This window comes from Microcebus murinus, chromosome 8 (genome assembly GCF_040939455.1).
Source record: "Microcebus murinus isolate Inina chromosome 8, M.murinus_Inina_mat1.0, whole genome shotgun sequence".
NCBI classification, from domain to species: Eukaryota; Metazoa; Chordata; class Mammalia; order Primates; family Cheirogaleidae; genus Microcebus; species Microcebus murinus.
Genome location: NC_134111.1, coordinates 74,534,748 through 74,551,628, shown reverse-complemented (window position 1 = coordinate 74,551,628; position 16,881 = coordinate 74,534,748). Strand labels below are relative to the sequence as shown.

The 16,881-nt window shown below is 41.5% G+C and overlaps 1 protein-coding gene across 9 annotated transcripts in view; it reads right to left on the bottom strand.

Moving 5' to 3' along the window:
- Positions 1–12,849: 12,849 nt before the first annotated feature.
- CFLAR (CASP8 and FADD like apoptosis regulator) overlaps positions 12,850–16,881 on the bottom strand; it is a 48,490-nt gene continuing 44,458 nt past the window's right edge. For all 9 annotated transcript variants that reach the window (XM_012739029.3, XM_012739034.3, XM_012739030.3 and 6 more), the window contains one exon: positions 12,850–16,083. In XM_012739029.3, coding sequence (XP_012594483.2) covers positions 15,948–16,083 — 136 coding nt within the window. In that variant the 3' untranslated portion in view covers positions 12,850–15,947. The remainder of the gene's footprint in view (positions 16,084–16,881) is intronic.

The following is a 16,881-nucleotide window of genomic DNA, read 5'->3' as shown; positions in this document are numbered from 1 at the left end:
TTTATTTTCCTAACCATTTCCTTCCCAAAATTACACCTTTAAAATAAAACCAAAAAGCTCATGAAATAGTAGTCAATCATCTTGACCATTTCTTAAGTTCAAATACAAATAAGCAAAATCTTTTAAAGATAAAAAAAAGGGTGGGGGGTGAGACTATCAGCCCATATGGAAGCATTTACAAGGAATTCAACCAAATAATGGTAGAGAAAACTGACAGTGTCCACTCTAACAGCACGTTCAACCCTGTAGCAGAGAGATCTTGAAGATATAATTTCTTTTTTTTTTTTTTTTTTTTTGAGACAGAGTCTCACTTTGTTGCTAGAGTGAGTGCCGTGGCGTCAGCCTAGCTCACAGCAACCTCAAACTCCTGGGCTCAAGCGATCCTCCTGCCTCAGCCTCCCGAGTAGCTGGGACTATAGGCATGCGCCACCAGGCCCGGCTAATTTTTTCTATATATATTAGCTGGCCAATTAATTTCTATTTATAGTAGAGACAGGGTCTCACTCTTGCTCAGGCTGGTTTCGAACTTCAGCCTCGAGCAATCCACCCGCCTCAGCCTCCCAGAGTGCTAGGATTACAGGCGTGAGCCACCGCGCCTGGCAAAGATATAATTTCAATCATGAAAATACCAAATAGTTACATCGCAACTACCGTGTGCCAGGCACAGGCTATTCACAAATGTTTATTCCTTTCATCAGTCCAACAATGCTTTAAGATAAGTACAATTACTATGACCCCTGCTTTAAAATGTAAAAACTAAGGCACAGAAAGGTTAAGTAATTTGCCCAAGGTCACAGAGTGTGCCAATGGGAGAGCCAAGATTTAAACTAGCAAGTCTGGCTCTAAGTCACAGCACTATACTTAAGCTAACTCAAATGTGCAGAGCTCTGGGAAGAGGTACAGTATCTTAGGTGTTTTATCTCTGGGAAAAAGCAAGTTTATGATGCTTTGATTGGCAAATGTGTTAAAGTGGCTTTTCATATCCTAGGCATCATCCAGAGAACTTCTGGATTTAAGAAAGATAAGCCCTAGATTACATTGCACAACAACATGAATGTACTTAACCACATCGGGACGAGGGTCGACCACAGTCGACAGCCACAGATGAACAGGCTCTGTGACTTTAGCCGACAGCCATGATATGACTTTTCTAATTTTTCATTTATCTAAATAAAATTGTGAACATTTAAAAATAACGTAATGAGGCCAGGCACGGTGACTCATGCCTGTAATCCTAGCATTCTGGGAGGCCGAGGCGGGAGGATCGTTCAAGGTCAGGAGTTCGAAACCAGCCTGACCAAGAGTGAGACCCTGTCTCTACTAAAACAAAAAGAAATTAATTGGCCAACAAAAAACATATAGAAAAATTAGCCGGGCATGGTGGTGTGTGCCTGTAGTCCCAGCTACTCAGGAGGCTGAGGCAGCAGGATCGCTTGAGCCCAGGAGTTTGAGGTTGCTGTGAGCTAGGCTGACGCCACGGCACTCTAGCCCAGGCAACAGAGTGAGACTCTGTCTCAAATAAATAAATAAAAATAACATAATGAAAACATATATGAATATGTTACCTATTCTGATTTACATTACAAGTAAAGCTGCCTGTAAAGTAAAACAAGCTTTCAGTGCTTTAAAGCTTTCCTCATCACACAAGAGCAAAACAGATTCGTCGTCAATGCACAGCACAAACTATTGTGCAGACTATGAGTGCCGGCTGTGGGCAAGGTTTCGCAGTGGGTGAGCGCTGTACCAAAGGGGTTAATGCCACTGAATCGTACACAAAACATAGTTAAAATGGCCAGGCACAGTGATACGTGGTTATAGTCCCAGCTACTCAGGAGACTTAGGCAGGAGGATTGCTCGAGCCTAAGAGTTCTGGGCTGTAGTGCCCTATGCCAATCAGGTGTCCACAGTAAGTTCAGTATCAATATGGTGACCTCCCAGGTTGCCTAAGGAAGGGTGAATCTGCCCAAGTCAGAAGCAAAGAGGTCAAAAATCCTGTGCTGATCAGTAGTGGGATCATGCCTGTGAATAGCACCTGCACTCCAACCTAGGCAACACAGTGAGACCTGGTCTTTTAAAAAAAAAAAAAAAAAAGATTAAAATGGCAAATTTTATGTTCTGTATATTTTACCACAATTTTTTTTTTTTTTTTTTTTTTTGAGACAGAGTCTTGCTTTGTTGTCCAGGCTAGAGTGAGTGCCGTGGCGTCAGCCTAGCTCACAGCAACCTCAAACTCCTGGGCTTGAGTGATCCTTCTGCCTCAGCCTCCCGAGTAGCTGGGACTACAGGCATGAGCCACCATGCCCGGCTAATTTTTTTTATATATATATATCAGTTGGCCAATTAATTTCTTTCTATTTATAGTAGAGACGGGGTCTCGCTCTTGCTCAGGCTGGTTTTGAACTCCTGACCTTGACCAATCCGCCCGCCTCGGCCTCCCAAGAGCTAGGATTACAGGCGTGAGCCACAGCGCCCGGCCCACAATTTTTTTTTAAAAGTGAAGAAAGACAAGCCCTAAGCCTTGGTCTTCTATTCAGTTTATCTTACAAATATTTCATTCCTTGGGCCATTTCAGGAGACAATTTCATGAAACTATCACTCTGTCCAATCCTGTTCATAAAGAACATGAACTCTTTCAACCTTGATTCAATAATATTAAATATTTAGCAAGCATTTCCTGTGTGTAAAGCACTGAATTGGGCACAGGGAAAGCAACAGTGAGTAAAACACAGTGGCTGCCTTCCATAATAATTATGACTACAGGGTCTCCCCTTTCCAGACCCTTATTCTGTGATGAACTCTCATAGCAACTCCCGGCCATGGTTGGCACTATTACCCACATTCGATAGATGAGGAAACCCAGGTTGGAAGAGGCAAAGTATCTTCCCACCAGCCCAAAGCTAGGAAGAGGTGGGAATTCAGGACTCACCCAGGTCTCACTGAGTCCAAATCCCACACTCATAATCCCCGGGCTTCTGCTACTTGTAACTCAGGTGATGTAATGTATTACCTGTAACTACCGGCCAGGGTGTGGTGATGCCACAGGAGCCCCAAGGAACAAGGGATGACTCGAGGTAGGGCTGCCCTGGAGAAGGAGGTATTTGATCTAGGCCTGGAAGGTACAAATAGAATACAGGCACCGGAAGTAAAACTTAAACTTTTATCCTAGTACTCCTCCTACTCCAGGGAAATACTTGAACCGAGTTGCAGAGAGGAGATGGCGTGCAGTGTGGGCATTTGTACTCCCACTTCCTCCCACTCAGAACGCAATTACTGGGGGCAGGCTGATGGTGAGTTGACTGTAGTAGAATAAACACTTCCTAACAATCTCTTTCCTGATTGGTTGCAGCCAGAGAGTCTACTTGGGCTGATCAAAATCCTGACAGTCTTTCATGAATGTGGGTGTCTACTACCGCCCTGGGGACAAAGAGGAAACACTGGACTGTTTCTCTTTAGTCTCACCTTGGACGGGAGTCGGGGTAGCAGTGGTTGGTCTTCTTTTCCTCCCAGGCTCTGGTCCATGTCCCCCACCCTGTGCTCAGGGAGACTTTATAAGAGCAAAGCGTCCTGACCAAGCGATTGGCGTAAGTGGTGGGGGAGGGGGAGGGAGGACTGGTGGAGAAGACTCGGGGCGCTGAAACTTCCACCTCACCCCCTGAGGGGCCTCAAAATGTCCTGAGGGAGCAGGTCCTTTAGAGTGGCCACCCCCGCTTCCAGGACCCCCTTCCCCCCACCTTTATCCATACACTCCAGACCGCCCCAGAACTGGTCTCATGCAGTATAAAGGCGTATAGTGAAGCTAAGTTCCGAGGAGGGAGATTTCTTCTGGGAAGAGTCTCAGCAGAGATTTTCCAAACAGGAGACTGCAGCTAGACAAGTGAAATGCCACCCAGTTTGTGTTCACTGTGCTGTACGACGGAAGAACGGCGGCAGCGAGGTAATTCTGGGGACGCAAAACCTCAAAGCTCCATAAGATGGCGGTATTTCCTAAAAGAGTTAAATTAACACCAGATTGGCTAGGGAACTAGGTGGACGTGGTTAAATTTGAGTATGGTATTTTTAATGCTGATTTTTAAAAAAGAACCAAAGCAGAAAGGCTTTTAATTTCTCATTCAGAGGTTAGTTTGTTGTTTCTAGGACAAAAAATAGAAAGAAAATTGCTTTAGTATTTGATTTAATAAATTTTCAAAAGGGAAGCATATTAGCCACATCTATAAAAATCTATAGTGAGGCAAGGAACAAGGAATGCCACTGATATCAATGTATGTAAAAAGGGAGTTCAGTTAAAGTAGAAATTCATCCTAAATTAATCTATGAAAACATATTCAGTGTAGGCCGGGCACGGTGGCTCACACCTGTAATCCTAGCACTCTGGGAGGCTGAGGCAGGCAGATTGCTCAAGGCCAGGAGTTCAAAACCAGCCTGAGCAAGAGCGAGACCCGTCTCTACTATAAATAGAAAGAAATTAATTGGCCAACTAATATACATAGAAAAAATTAGCCAGGCATGGTGGTGAATGCCTGTAGTCCCAGCTATTCGGGAGGCTGAGACAGAAGGATCACTTGAGCCTAGGAGTTTGAGGTTGCTGTGAGCTAGGTTGACGCCAGGGCACTCTAGCCTGGGCAACCAAGTGAGACTGTCTCAAAAAAAAAATATATGCAGCGTAATCACCATATCAAAATCTCAGGGGCCCTTTTTACATAATTTGGCAAGGTGATCCAAAAGGTTATACGGGCCAGGCACGGTGGCTCACGCCTGTAATCCTAGCTCTCTGGGAGGCCGAGGCGGGCGGATTGCTCAAGGTCAGGAGTTCAAAACCAGCCTGAGCAAGAGCGAGACCCCGTCTCTACTATAAATAGAAAGAAATTAATTGGCCAACTGATATGTATATAAAAAATTAGCCGGGCATGGTGGCGCATGCCTGTAGTCCCAGCTACTCGGGAGGCTGAGGCAGGAGGATCGCTCGAGCCCAGGAGTGTGAGGTTGCTGTGAGCTAGGCTGACGCCACGGCACTCACTCTAGCCTGGACAACAAAGCGAGACTCTGTCTCAAAACAAAAAAACAAAAGGTTATACGGAAATGTAAGGAAATGGAAACCCAGGATAGCCAAAACAATTTTGAAAAAGAAGAACAAAGGTGGAGGGCCACACATCTCAATTTCAAAACTTACTACAAAGCTACAATAATCAAGACAGTGTGATACAGGCATAGGATGGACAGATAGATGCATCAATAGAATAGAATTAAGAGTTCAGAAATAAACCTTACATTTGGGGGGAGGGGAACGGAGGACGAGAAATTACTCAGTGGGCACAAGGTATGTTACTCAAGTGATGGATACTCCAAAAGTTCTGACTAGGCCATTACACTATCTATGCATGTAATGAAATCACAATTGTACCCTACACATTTATATAGATAAAAATAAATAAACCCTCACATTTATAGTCAGATGATTTGTGATAAGGATGACAAGATAATTCAATAGTGAAAAATAGTCTTTTCAAAAAATGGTGCTGAAACACAGGCAGGAGATTTGAAATGAGGCTTTTTTATGTTTGGGGTGTATTGAGTTTGAGGTGCCAGAGGGAAAAGCAAGTGGAAAAGTCTGTCAGGAAGTTGCAAGGTAAGATTCAAACTTGAAGAGGGGAGTCTGGACAGAAATACTCATCTTGGAGTCACTGGCATAAGAGTAGTTAGTAATTGAAGCCACAACGTTGTCAAAAGGAAACTATAAAGAGAGAAAACAAAGGAGTGATCCTTGGGAAGGAACATCCACATTTGAGGATCCAAAGGAGAGAGAGATCAAGAAGTCCTTGATAGAGCCGCTACAGCAGAATACCCCAGGGAGGTAAGGGGTATCCAAGGATTCAAAAGGGAATCCAAGGATTCCATAAAGTCTGAGAACCACTGGTTTGGTAGCTGAGGTCAATGTCACCCTTGGATCTTGAAGATTTGGTAGAATGGTTAAGGTGAAATTCAGAAGGCAAGGAAGTATGACGTGAATGGGAAAGGAGGAAGTGGAGAGTATAGACCCATCCAAAGTTTACATAGAACAGAGGCTTGAAGGAGAGGGAATTTATTGATGGAGAAGGCAGAGCTTGTTTTAGACTAAAAGATCAAAGAGAGGGAAAACTAAAGATGCAAGATAGTTGAAATAATGCCCAGTCTTGGAAGAAAAAGGGCTAAAAAGGAAGAGGAACCCTAGACCTGGGGTGGGAAGTCCTTACCAAATAAGGAGAAAAAGATGTTTTTTGTACCATTGTTTAAACAGTGAAAATTTGTGAATGACTTAAATATCATATAAAGATACATAGATATCAACAAAACCACAAGAATGGAGAGAGAATAGTATTAGAATATTATGCCATTTATAAATAAATACATTAGGTGTGTTTATATATTAAAGACAGTAGACTTTTTTTTACAAAAAGTTTTATTTTGTAAATTTACAATGATATAGCTGTGTGCAAATGAAACAAACAATACGGGTGAGTTTATTCACAATCCTCCACATTCCTCCAGCATGGTGTATAACCAAGGCTTAATATAAAGCTATAGTGATCAAGACAGTGTGGTGAGCCAGGCAAGATGGCTCACAGCACTCTGGTAGGTATAATCCTAGCACTCTGGTAGGATCGCTTGAGCTCAGGAGGTCAAGACCACCATGAGCAAGAACAAGACCTCCTATCTACTAAAAATACAAAAATTAGCTGGCCATCAGGGTGGGCACCTGTAGTCTCAAGTACTTGGAAGACTGAGACAGGAGAACCACTTGAGCCCAAGAATTTGAAGTTGCAGTGAGCTATGATGATGCCACTGCACTCTACCTGGGGCGACAGAGCAAGACTCTGTCTCAAAAAAAAAAAAAAAGTGTAGTATTGATGAAAGAACAAAGAGATCAGTAAAACACAATAGAGAGCCCCCAAATTGATCCATACAAATAAAATAAACTGATCTTTGACAACAGAACAATGGCAATTCAAGGAAGAAAAGATAGTCTTTTCAATAAATGGTGCTGGCATAAGTGAACATGCAAAATATGAGTCTAGACATAGACAGACCTAACACCTTTCACAAAAAATCAACTCAAAATTGATCATAGACCTAAAATGTAAAATGCAATACTACAACTTCTAGGAGATAAAATAAGAGAAAACCTAGGTGACCTTGGGTTTGGCAACAATTTCTTAGATAAAATGTCAAAAATCCATGAAAGAAATAATAAGTTAGACTTCATTAAAATTAAAAACTCTTGTTCTGTGAAAAGCATTATTAACAGAATGAAAACACAAAATATAGACTGGGAGAAAATATTTGCAAAACATACCTGATAAACGACTTGTATCCAAAATATACAAAGGACACTTAAAACTCAACAATAAAAGAATGAATGAACAACACAATTTTTTTTTTTTTTTTTTGAGACAGTCTCACTGTGTTGCCCAGGCTAGAGTGCCATGGCTTCAGCCTAGCTCACAGCAACCTCAAACTCCTGGGCTCAAGCAATCCTCCTGCCTCAGCCTCCTGAGTAGCTGGGACTACAGGCATGCGTCACCATGCCCAGCTAATTTTTTTCTATATATTTTTAGCTGTCCAAGTAATTTCTTTCTATTTTTAGTAGAGACAGGGTGTCTCGCTGTTGCTCAGGCTGGTCTCAAACTCCTGAGTTCAAACAATCCACCTGCCTCAGCCTCCCAGAGTGCTAGGATTACAGGCGTGAACCACCACGGCTGGCCCAAACAACACAATTTTAAATGGACAAAAGATTTGAATAGACATCTCAAGAATGTATACAGAAGGCAAGTAATCCTATGAAAAGATGCTCATCTTCATATGTCACTAGGGAATTACAAAATAAAATAGTAAGATACTATTAATATTACATACCTATGAAATTGGCTAAAATCTAAAACACTGACACCACCAAATGTTGACAAGGATTTGAAACAAGAACTCTGCAAAATAGTACAGTCACTTAGGAATACAGTCTTGCAGTTTCCTATAATGCTAAACATAGGCTTACCATACAATTCAGTGATTGCTGTCTTAGGTATTTACTCAATTGTGTTGACAACTTAAGTCCATACAAAATCCTGTATACAAATGTTCATAGCAGTTTTATTCATAATAGTCAAAAGTTGCAAGTAACCAAGATGCTCTACAAGAGGTGAGTGGATAAAGAAACTGTGGTGCTCCTATAATGATGGAGTATCCACACAAAATCCTGCACACAAATGTTTATAGCAGTTTTATTCATAATAGTCAAAAGTTGCAAGCAACCAAGATGCTCTTCTATAGGTGAATGGATAAACAAACTGTGGTACTCCTATAATGATGGAGTATTATTCAGCAATTTAAAAAAATGAGTTATCAAGCTAAGAAATGGCATAGAGTAACTTAAATATATACTGCTAAGTGAAAGCAGCCCGTCTAAAAAGACCACATACTATATGATTCCAACGACAGTATATGATATTCTGGAAATGGCAAAACTATAGAAATAATAATAAAAAAAATCTGTGATTGCCAGGGGTCAGGTTGAGGGAGGTGGGATGAATAGGTGGTGCACAGGGCATTTTTAGGGCAGTGAAACTATTCTGTATGAGACTGTAATGGGGGGTACATGACATTATATATTTGGCAAAACCCATAGAACTGTACAGTACAAAAACTGAAACCTTAAATAAACTATAGACTTTAGTTAATAATAATGCAGCAATATATTGGTTCAACAATTATAACGAATGTGCCACACTAATGCAAGATGTTTATAACAGGAGCACGGTGGGTGCGGCAGGGGCAGGATATGGGATCTCTTTGTATTTCCTGCAAAGCACAATATTTCTGCAAGGCTAAAATTTCTCTAAAAAATACTCTCTTAAAAAAGCAAAAAAAAAAGGGGGGGTAACTATTTGTGGAATGATTAATAGATGAATGAATCAATTCTAACCTCTTTTTTTATCAAGGTGAAATTCATAACATAAAATTAACCATTTTAAAGTGTACAATTCAGTGACATTTCGTAATGGACTATAGGAATGATCCCTGAAAGTCAGTCTTTACATTTAGTAAATGCACACTGTTGTGAGACCATCATCTCTATCTAGTTACAAAACATTTTCGTCACCTCCAAAGGAAACTCCATACCCACTGTGGGGCGTGGGCTCTGTGGCTAGCAAGTGCACCGGAGCAGGCTTCCGGGAGTTGAAAGAAGAGTCCAGCAGCAGTGGGCTGATGAGACATGTTCTTTATCGTTGGGGAGCAGGGAGTGCAGCCGAGGTAAGAGAATGGCCGAGAACATGGTGAGCACTTCTATATCGCTCAGAACAATAGTGGCAACATGCCATGGGAAAGCATGATCGCATGGGTTCACATAGGAGATAACACCTTGGTTACATAACTGTGCTAACTCATGCCTCCCCGGAAGGCTGCCTGAAGACATGCCAGTGATCATTTTAGTTTGGCCTAAGAAGCCTATTGTTTATGCAAATCAATTTCCCTTACATCCATTAAGCAGTCTCTTCCCATCCCCACTTTGTCCCCAGTTCCTGGCAACAAGGAATCTGTTTCTATAGACTTGGCTATCCAAGATATTTCATATAAATCACATCATACAATATGTGATCTTTCAAGTAAAAGTCCAGAGTTAGGGGAGGGCTTTCAGTCTAAAGATGGCCACCACACAGGCAAATGGACTAGGCTTTACTGTAGAAACGAATGTTCTCCCATACACAGATTTAGACAAGAATTTAGAAAACAGAAAAAAAAAAAAAATATGAGCCTTGGTTCTGACATCCCTATACCACTTTTGGCATATTTCTTTCTGGCCCCTTCTTTTCCTGTGAGAGGTATTTTGTTTTATTTTAAGGCAAAGTGTCCAGGCCTGCGTACAGTATTAATCGGCTTGTTTCCTTTTGTTAGAAAAATTCCTCACACCACTGTGTCGAGTGAGCTGAGAGAATTCTTTGCATAATTTAGCCATATATGAAAGTGCTTTGTACCTAAAAGGCTTGGGTTAGGTTCAGTTTTCTACAGAAGAACTTCAGAATGCACCACAACAGGAAAATCAGATACATCATTGCTGGAGTAAAGTTCCATGTTCAAACTCAAAGATCAAAAGTTTTGCAAGGGGATCAAACATCTGATGGAGAGAAAGATTTTTAAGACTATGCCTGCCTATTAAATGAGGTTAACATAACTGAAATAAAAGAGGAAAGTCCAGAGGTAGGCAGTCTAGAGCCGGTATGGTGATTCTCCTCCTCAGTGTCTTCATCCAACAAGCCCTTTTCTTGCTGCTCCCCACTCAGATATCCCTACAGTGTGGCCCTTATCATCAAAGTTCAAGATGGCAGCTAGAGCACCAGCCATCACAGCCACATTCTCATCAACAGATGGAGGAAGGGACAAAGAAGGGGGCAAAGGGCAAAAAACAACTATCTTTTAAGGAAAGTTCTCAGCAGCCGCCATATACTTCTGCTTATTCTTCTCATTGGCCAGGGCTTAGTCGCATGACACATCTAGCTAGAAGTTGAGGCTTGAACTAGTGGAGGCTGTGAGGCTATGTGCTCAGTTACAAATCAGGGATTCTGTCAGTAGGGAAAAAGAGGTGAACGAATATTTGGGGACAGCAAGCAGTGTCTTCTATACAGCCAACCTGACAAGGCTGACCTCAAATTCTGACCTGTTGGTGGCATAAGACACATGCTTAATCCTGAAAACATGCTCCTAGAATCTGGGAGAAGACATTCCCATTTCAAACAAACAGTGCAGCCAGGAGAAGGTGTTCAAGTGACCCCTACCACGGCCCATTCATGGAAGAGGACGGGTGGGACTGGGGGCTGGAATGGAGTTGGAATCGAGCAGCCAGTACTCACAACCAGCGCCTCAGAGGAACCGTCCTGAAGGCAGGGGCCCTGCTACTGAAAAGATGAGCCAAGGATGAGACAGGAGTGAAGACAAGAAGGGAAACGCAGTTTCGTTAGCAGTGAGGAAGCAACTAGTCAAAATTTGAAGAGAATGGACTAGGCTTTACTGTAGAAACGAATGTTCTCCCATACACAGATTTAGACAAGAATTTAGAAAACAGAAAAAAAAAAAAATATATCAGCCTTGGTTCTGACATCCCTATACCACTTTTGGCATATTTCTTTCTGGCCCCTTCTTTTCCTGTGAGAGGTATTTTGTTTTATTTTAAACAGATACTATAAACATGCTAGATATACCATTTGGTACTCTGCCTTTTTCAGGTAACATTAACATAGGATGTTATAACATTCTTTGTGGAGGTCATATTGTGAGCTGGTTAAGCATATGGGCCCCGAAGCGACTCTCCTTACGGCTTGAGTTCATATCCTAGTGTGGGTGACCATGGGTACGCTACTTAACCTCACTGGGCCTCATTTTCCTCATCTCTAAAGTGGGAAAAAATAAACATGAGGACAATAATACCTACCTAATAGGGCTGTTCTGAGGAGTAAATGAGATAATTCATGCAAAATGAGCTAATAACAGCACAATTAATATAAGCTATTATTATTTGTACATACCATTTTAATGGCTACATAAAATTCCAACCAGTGAACATTTCATCATAACCATGTCCCTAGTACTGAGCACTTGGCCAATTATTAGTATTGGGCTATTATAAAGTTTGAAATATTTTAGTGCATTTATCTATTTTATATTTAGGACTATTGCCTTAAAGAAATGTCTTAAGAGTCTTAGTGTATATTTTAGAACATTTTATTTAAGCTGAGTTGTGGGTATACAGGAATTCATCATCTTGTTATCTATTTTTTTTTTTGAAACAGAGTCTCGCTCTGTTACTCAGGCTATAGTGCTGTGGCGTCAGCCTAGCCCACAGCAACCTCAAACTTCGGGGCTCAAACAATCCTTCTGCCTCAGCCTCCCAAGTAGCTGGGACTACAGGCATGTACCACCCTGCCTGGCTAATTTTTCCTATATATTTTTAGTTGGTCAATTAATTTCCTTCTATTTTTAGTAGAGACAGGGTCTCGCTCTTGCTCAGGATGGTTTCGAACTCCTGACCTCGAGCAATTCACCCGCCTTGGCCTCCCAGAGAGCTAGGATTATAGGCGTGAGCCACCGCGCCCAGCCATCTTGTTATGTATTTATAATTTTCTTTCCATGTGTCTAAAATATTTCACTAAAAACTACACTCAGTGAAAAATAAGAAAAGCATTCAATAATCAAACGTTCGTGTACAAAAGTGTCAAAGAAAGAATCAAAGATTCTATTAAAATAAGATAAATAGCTAAAGGACAAAGATGGGACCTTCAAGGCTCTCCACACTCTGACCACAGCCATCTCCTGCTCACTGTACACCATTACTCACACCTTCTCACTCCAGCTAGGAGTTATACTCGAGGCTGCTAAAACATGCCCTGTATTCCTCCTGTCTGCTTCTTCACTCGACTTGTTTCCTCTCCTACAACATATTCTCTTCTCTATCTCACCTGCCCAAATCCAGTCAACTTTCCAAGGTTTGGTTCCACCTTTCCAAAATAACCCCTCCATGGTGTGGTCTCATTAGCAGCAGCTGCCACTTGAATGGCATTACCAAAGCACAGTCATAAAGGATCCTTCATTTCATCCTCAGAACAGTCCTGTGAGGTAGGGAAGGGAAGGGAAGGCAAGGCCTCAATCCTCGCATTTGGGCAGCCTGGGCCTGGAATCACAAACCCCCTTCACTCTACACCGTAGCCCTCGCTAGTGAGCAAAAAACACAAAGAAAACACTTAGCACTCTTCTCGTTGGGACCTGGGGATCCACAAATGCCTGGTATTAATAAAAACAATGTAATACAAAGGCAAAAAAGTGACAAGAGTAAACAGACAACACAATATAATTTAATAAATGATTGTTTAAAGGAGGGAAAGGAAGGAAAGAAACTATGCTGATGTGCCAAGATCTGAATTTTCCCCACACGAGGCAGATGGGATAAGGCCAGGAATATGGCCATGCTGCCTCTCTTCAGGGAGAGGGTAGGGGCTGGAAAGGTAGGATAATGACTCTCACAAACAGCAGAGAGGTGTTAGATGCCTTCCCTGTAATGCATATCTCACAGTTGCAATGCTTGTTCTAGTTTCTAAAGAATGCCAGATCAGAATATTGGTTGTTAGCATTCTGGACTTGCACTAACACTGATTCTGTCTGAGATTTGGGACCATCTCAATAGCTGTGTGCTTCAGTTTCTTCAGTCACAAAATGGTGTTCTTATTCTATTGGCACCATTATGGTTCACCACCCCACAAGGGAGCTCCATGCCCCACTTTTTTCTTACTAACAGAACCCCAGTTTTTGGAGACCATGTGCCTCAGAGTGGCTGAACCCATTTTCAGTCCTGTGGGAATGAATCTGGATTGGGATAAGCCAACCATGGTAACTCCACTGCCTCTGCCAATGACTGGCTTAAGAATGAACATGTCATGCAACTGTGGCCAATGAGAGGTAAGGGAAGGTAACACTTGGTAGGACGGCTTCCAGGAAAATTTTTCTTTTAACTTCAGAAGGGATGAAAGGAAGGTGTTTTCTCTTCGGACATTTGGGTGTGATACTTGGACCTGTGGCCATCTTGTGACCATGAGAGGACAAATCTGAAAATAAAAGCTAAAATGTAGAGGCTGTAGAGAGGAAAGGTGGAAAATATCAAGTTGTTGATAATGTCATTAAAGCAATAAATAAAATCTAACTATAAATACAGATCATCTAATCAGATGATAGACTCGGGTAGTAAATAACCTTGGAAGGCAAACTGCAGTCTTGTATCTCAAGCCCTGAATCACAGACTATCAATGCTTGTCCTAAACTTAGAGAATTTGAGAGCTAACCCTGAAAAAGAATAGAAATATAAAGACAATTAAGAAATAAATCTAAATATATTGTACAAATACTTTTGTAACTAAGTGCACTGATAAGCTTTGTAATCATTGTATGCTATTTCTGTTTCTTCATTTTTTGACAAATATTCAAAACATTTCAGAAAATCCAATATATCAGACTTGTGACTAGTGGTTTCAGTTGAATGAATAAAGTGACTAAATTTATCATCAATATTTACATATAGAAATTTAGTTTGCTAAATGTATCAAGTTTTACTTATCGGTTATCTTAGTAATATATAAATACATAAAACTAAAAAGAGAAATAAATACTACAGGCTTTTTGTATATTTGCAATTTTGGGGTGAATCAAAGATGCTATACATGGCATTTTTAGGCAAGTTACTTGAAAAAGTGGCAGTGATCCTACCCCAAAAGCAAGAGCAATCTGCTGTTTTGGTTAACTGTAAGAACCAGAATAAATGGAAAATACTGGTCATAAAGTCTGGATAGGACAGAGAAGGTTACAAGAGCAATCTGCTGTTTTGGTTAACTGTAAGAACCAGAATAAATGGAAAATACTGGTCATAAAGTCTGGATAGGACAGAGAAGGTTACCAAAGGTGCCAGGTCATTAAGATCCCTTTGAAATGCTTTCCTTCTGTAATAATTAACATGGAGTTCTGGTTCATAAAGACAATATATCACTTTGCATCCCACTAGAGCCCCTGAACCAAGATACCTCAGTTTCCTCGTTAATATAGTGTAAATATAGAATAAAACAAAAAGAAAAATATTATCCTCAGGAGTCCTCCACTCATTAAAACAACAAAAGCAAACTAACTTTTAAAATAGAAATAATTTCCTATTGTGTCTAAAAACTGCTCCTTTTACTCTTTTCAGCCTGGTCCTGTGATCATAGCAAAATTTATACAAATATAAACACAGATGCTCATCAGTTAAAACTAGCTTTAAAACATATGAAAATAAATAAATAATAGTAAACAACTCTAATGAGCTTTTTTTTTTTTTTTTTTTTGGAGACAGTCTCGGTTTGTTCCTAGCTACAATGCTGTGATCACTTTTCACTGTAACCTCAGATTCCTGGACTCCAATGATCCTCCCAGCCCAGCCTCATCCTCCTGCCTCAGCCTCCCTAGTAGCTGGGACTATAGGCTCACCTGGCTCACTATAGGCTCACCACACCTGGCTAATTTTCTATTTTTATTGGAAACAGGCTGGTCTTGAACTCTGGAGCTCAAGCAGTCCCCCTACCTCTGGCCTCCTAGAGTGCTAGGACTCCAGGTGTAAGCCACTGCACCCAGACTCTAATGATATATATATTTTTTTGAGACAGAGTCTTGCTTTGTTGCCCTGGCTACAGTGAGTGCCGTGATATCAGCCTAGCTCACAGCAACCTCAAACTCCTGGGCTGAAGCAATCCTGCTGCCTCAATCAGCCTCCCAAGTAGCTGGGACTTCAGGCATGCACCACCATGCCCAGCTAATTTTTTCTATATATGTTAGTTGGCCAATTAATTTCTATTTATAGTAGAGACAGGGTCTCACTCTTGCTCAGGCTGGTTTCGAACTCCTGATGTCGACCAATCTGCCCGCCTCGGCCTCCCAGAGTGCTAGGATTACAGGGGTGAGCCACTGCGCTCAGCCTCTAATGACATTTTAAACAATGGTTCTCTTTTACATTATGCTACCAAATCACAGAATGAAAGGTATACTTGATTAGCTGTAAAATTTCATGAGTCCCTAGATGAATGGACAAGGAACATCTAAATCATAAGGCTGCTGCTATTAGAAACTGAATGTATCTCTCCACAATTCATATGTTGATATCCTAATCCTCAATGTGATAGTATTATAAGGTGAGGCCTTTGGGAGGTAATAAGGTAATAAGGGTGGAGCCCTCATGGATGGGATTAGTGCCCTTATAAGGAGACACATGAGAATTTGTTTCTCCTTTCTCTCTCTCTTCACTCTCTCTCTCCTGTCTCTTTCTCACTCTCTCCTATCTCTCTCTCTCTCTCTTTTCTCTTTCTCTCTCTCTCCCCCCGCACCCCAAGATTGCAGGACTGAGAAAGACTTTTGATCTTTCATTTGTAAAAGATGAGCTTCTTTCTCAGCGTGTGTTGCAGCGAGACATAGTATTTCTCCTTAGCAGAAACTCTGCTATTCCAATCATACACCTTGTCATTGAGTTCAATGTGGAGATCCAGGAGTGGGCGTTTTCTGTAGGAAATAAAGAAGACAAAATTTAATGCCATGTAAATATCAAAGAGAAGACAGATTGTCAGTAGGGTGAAATGAGCCAAGAAATGTGAAAGTGTTTTGCAACCGTTCCTTTCTAAATGCTCCACAAACTGCTCTGTGAATGATCCAAACTAGTTCACAGGACTCTGGCCCAGGGGCCACTGTCCTCTACATCAAGGAACAGCTGAGTTTTACTACGCTGGGAACATACCAGGCACATGCTAACGTACCTGGGTTGTCTATGCAAATGCAGAATGGGTGTAAAAGGCCAATAATACCACTGGCCGGTGGAGCACTGACCTTGGAAGCTGAGTGGCTCCTGCTCTAGCCCTCCCCTTCCCACTGAGTCACTACTGAGGAGGTGGGGAGAGAAGGCTATGAGATTTATTCCCAGGGTCCTCAGAGCTACAGCCCAGAATGCATTGATAGGTGGCTCAGAAACATCACTCTAATTATAATTCAGGGGCAGGTGAATAAGGCCAGTTAATCTTCTACTTGAGGTACAGTGTGGCTTCATTCAGCTTAAATGAAAACCAAGACACTGATGTTCCCCTTAGAAAAGTATTCTTGCCAATAAACATAAAAAAATGTTTATATAGGCCAGGCGCGGTGGCTCACGCCTGTAATCCTAGCACTCTGGGAGGCCGAGGCAGGCAGATCGTTTGAGTTCAGGAGTTTGAAACCAACCTGAGCAAGAGCGAGACCCTGTCTCTACTATAAATAGAAAGAAATTAATTGGCCAACTAATATATATACAAAAAAATTAGCCGGGCATGG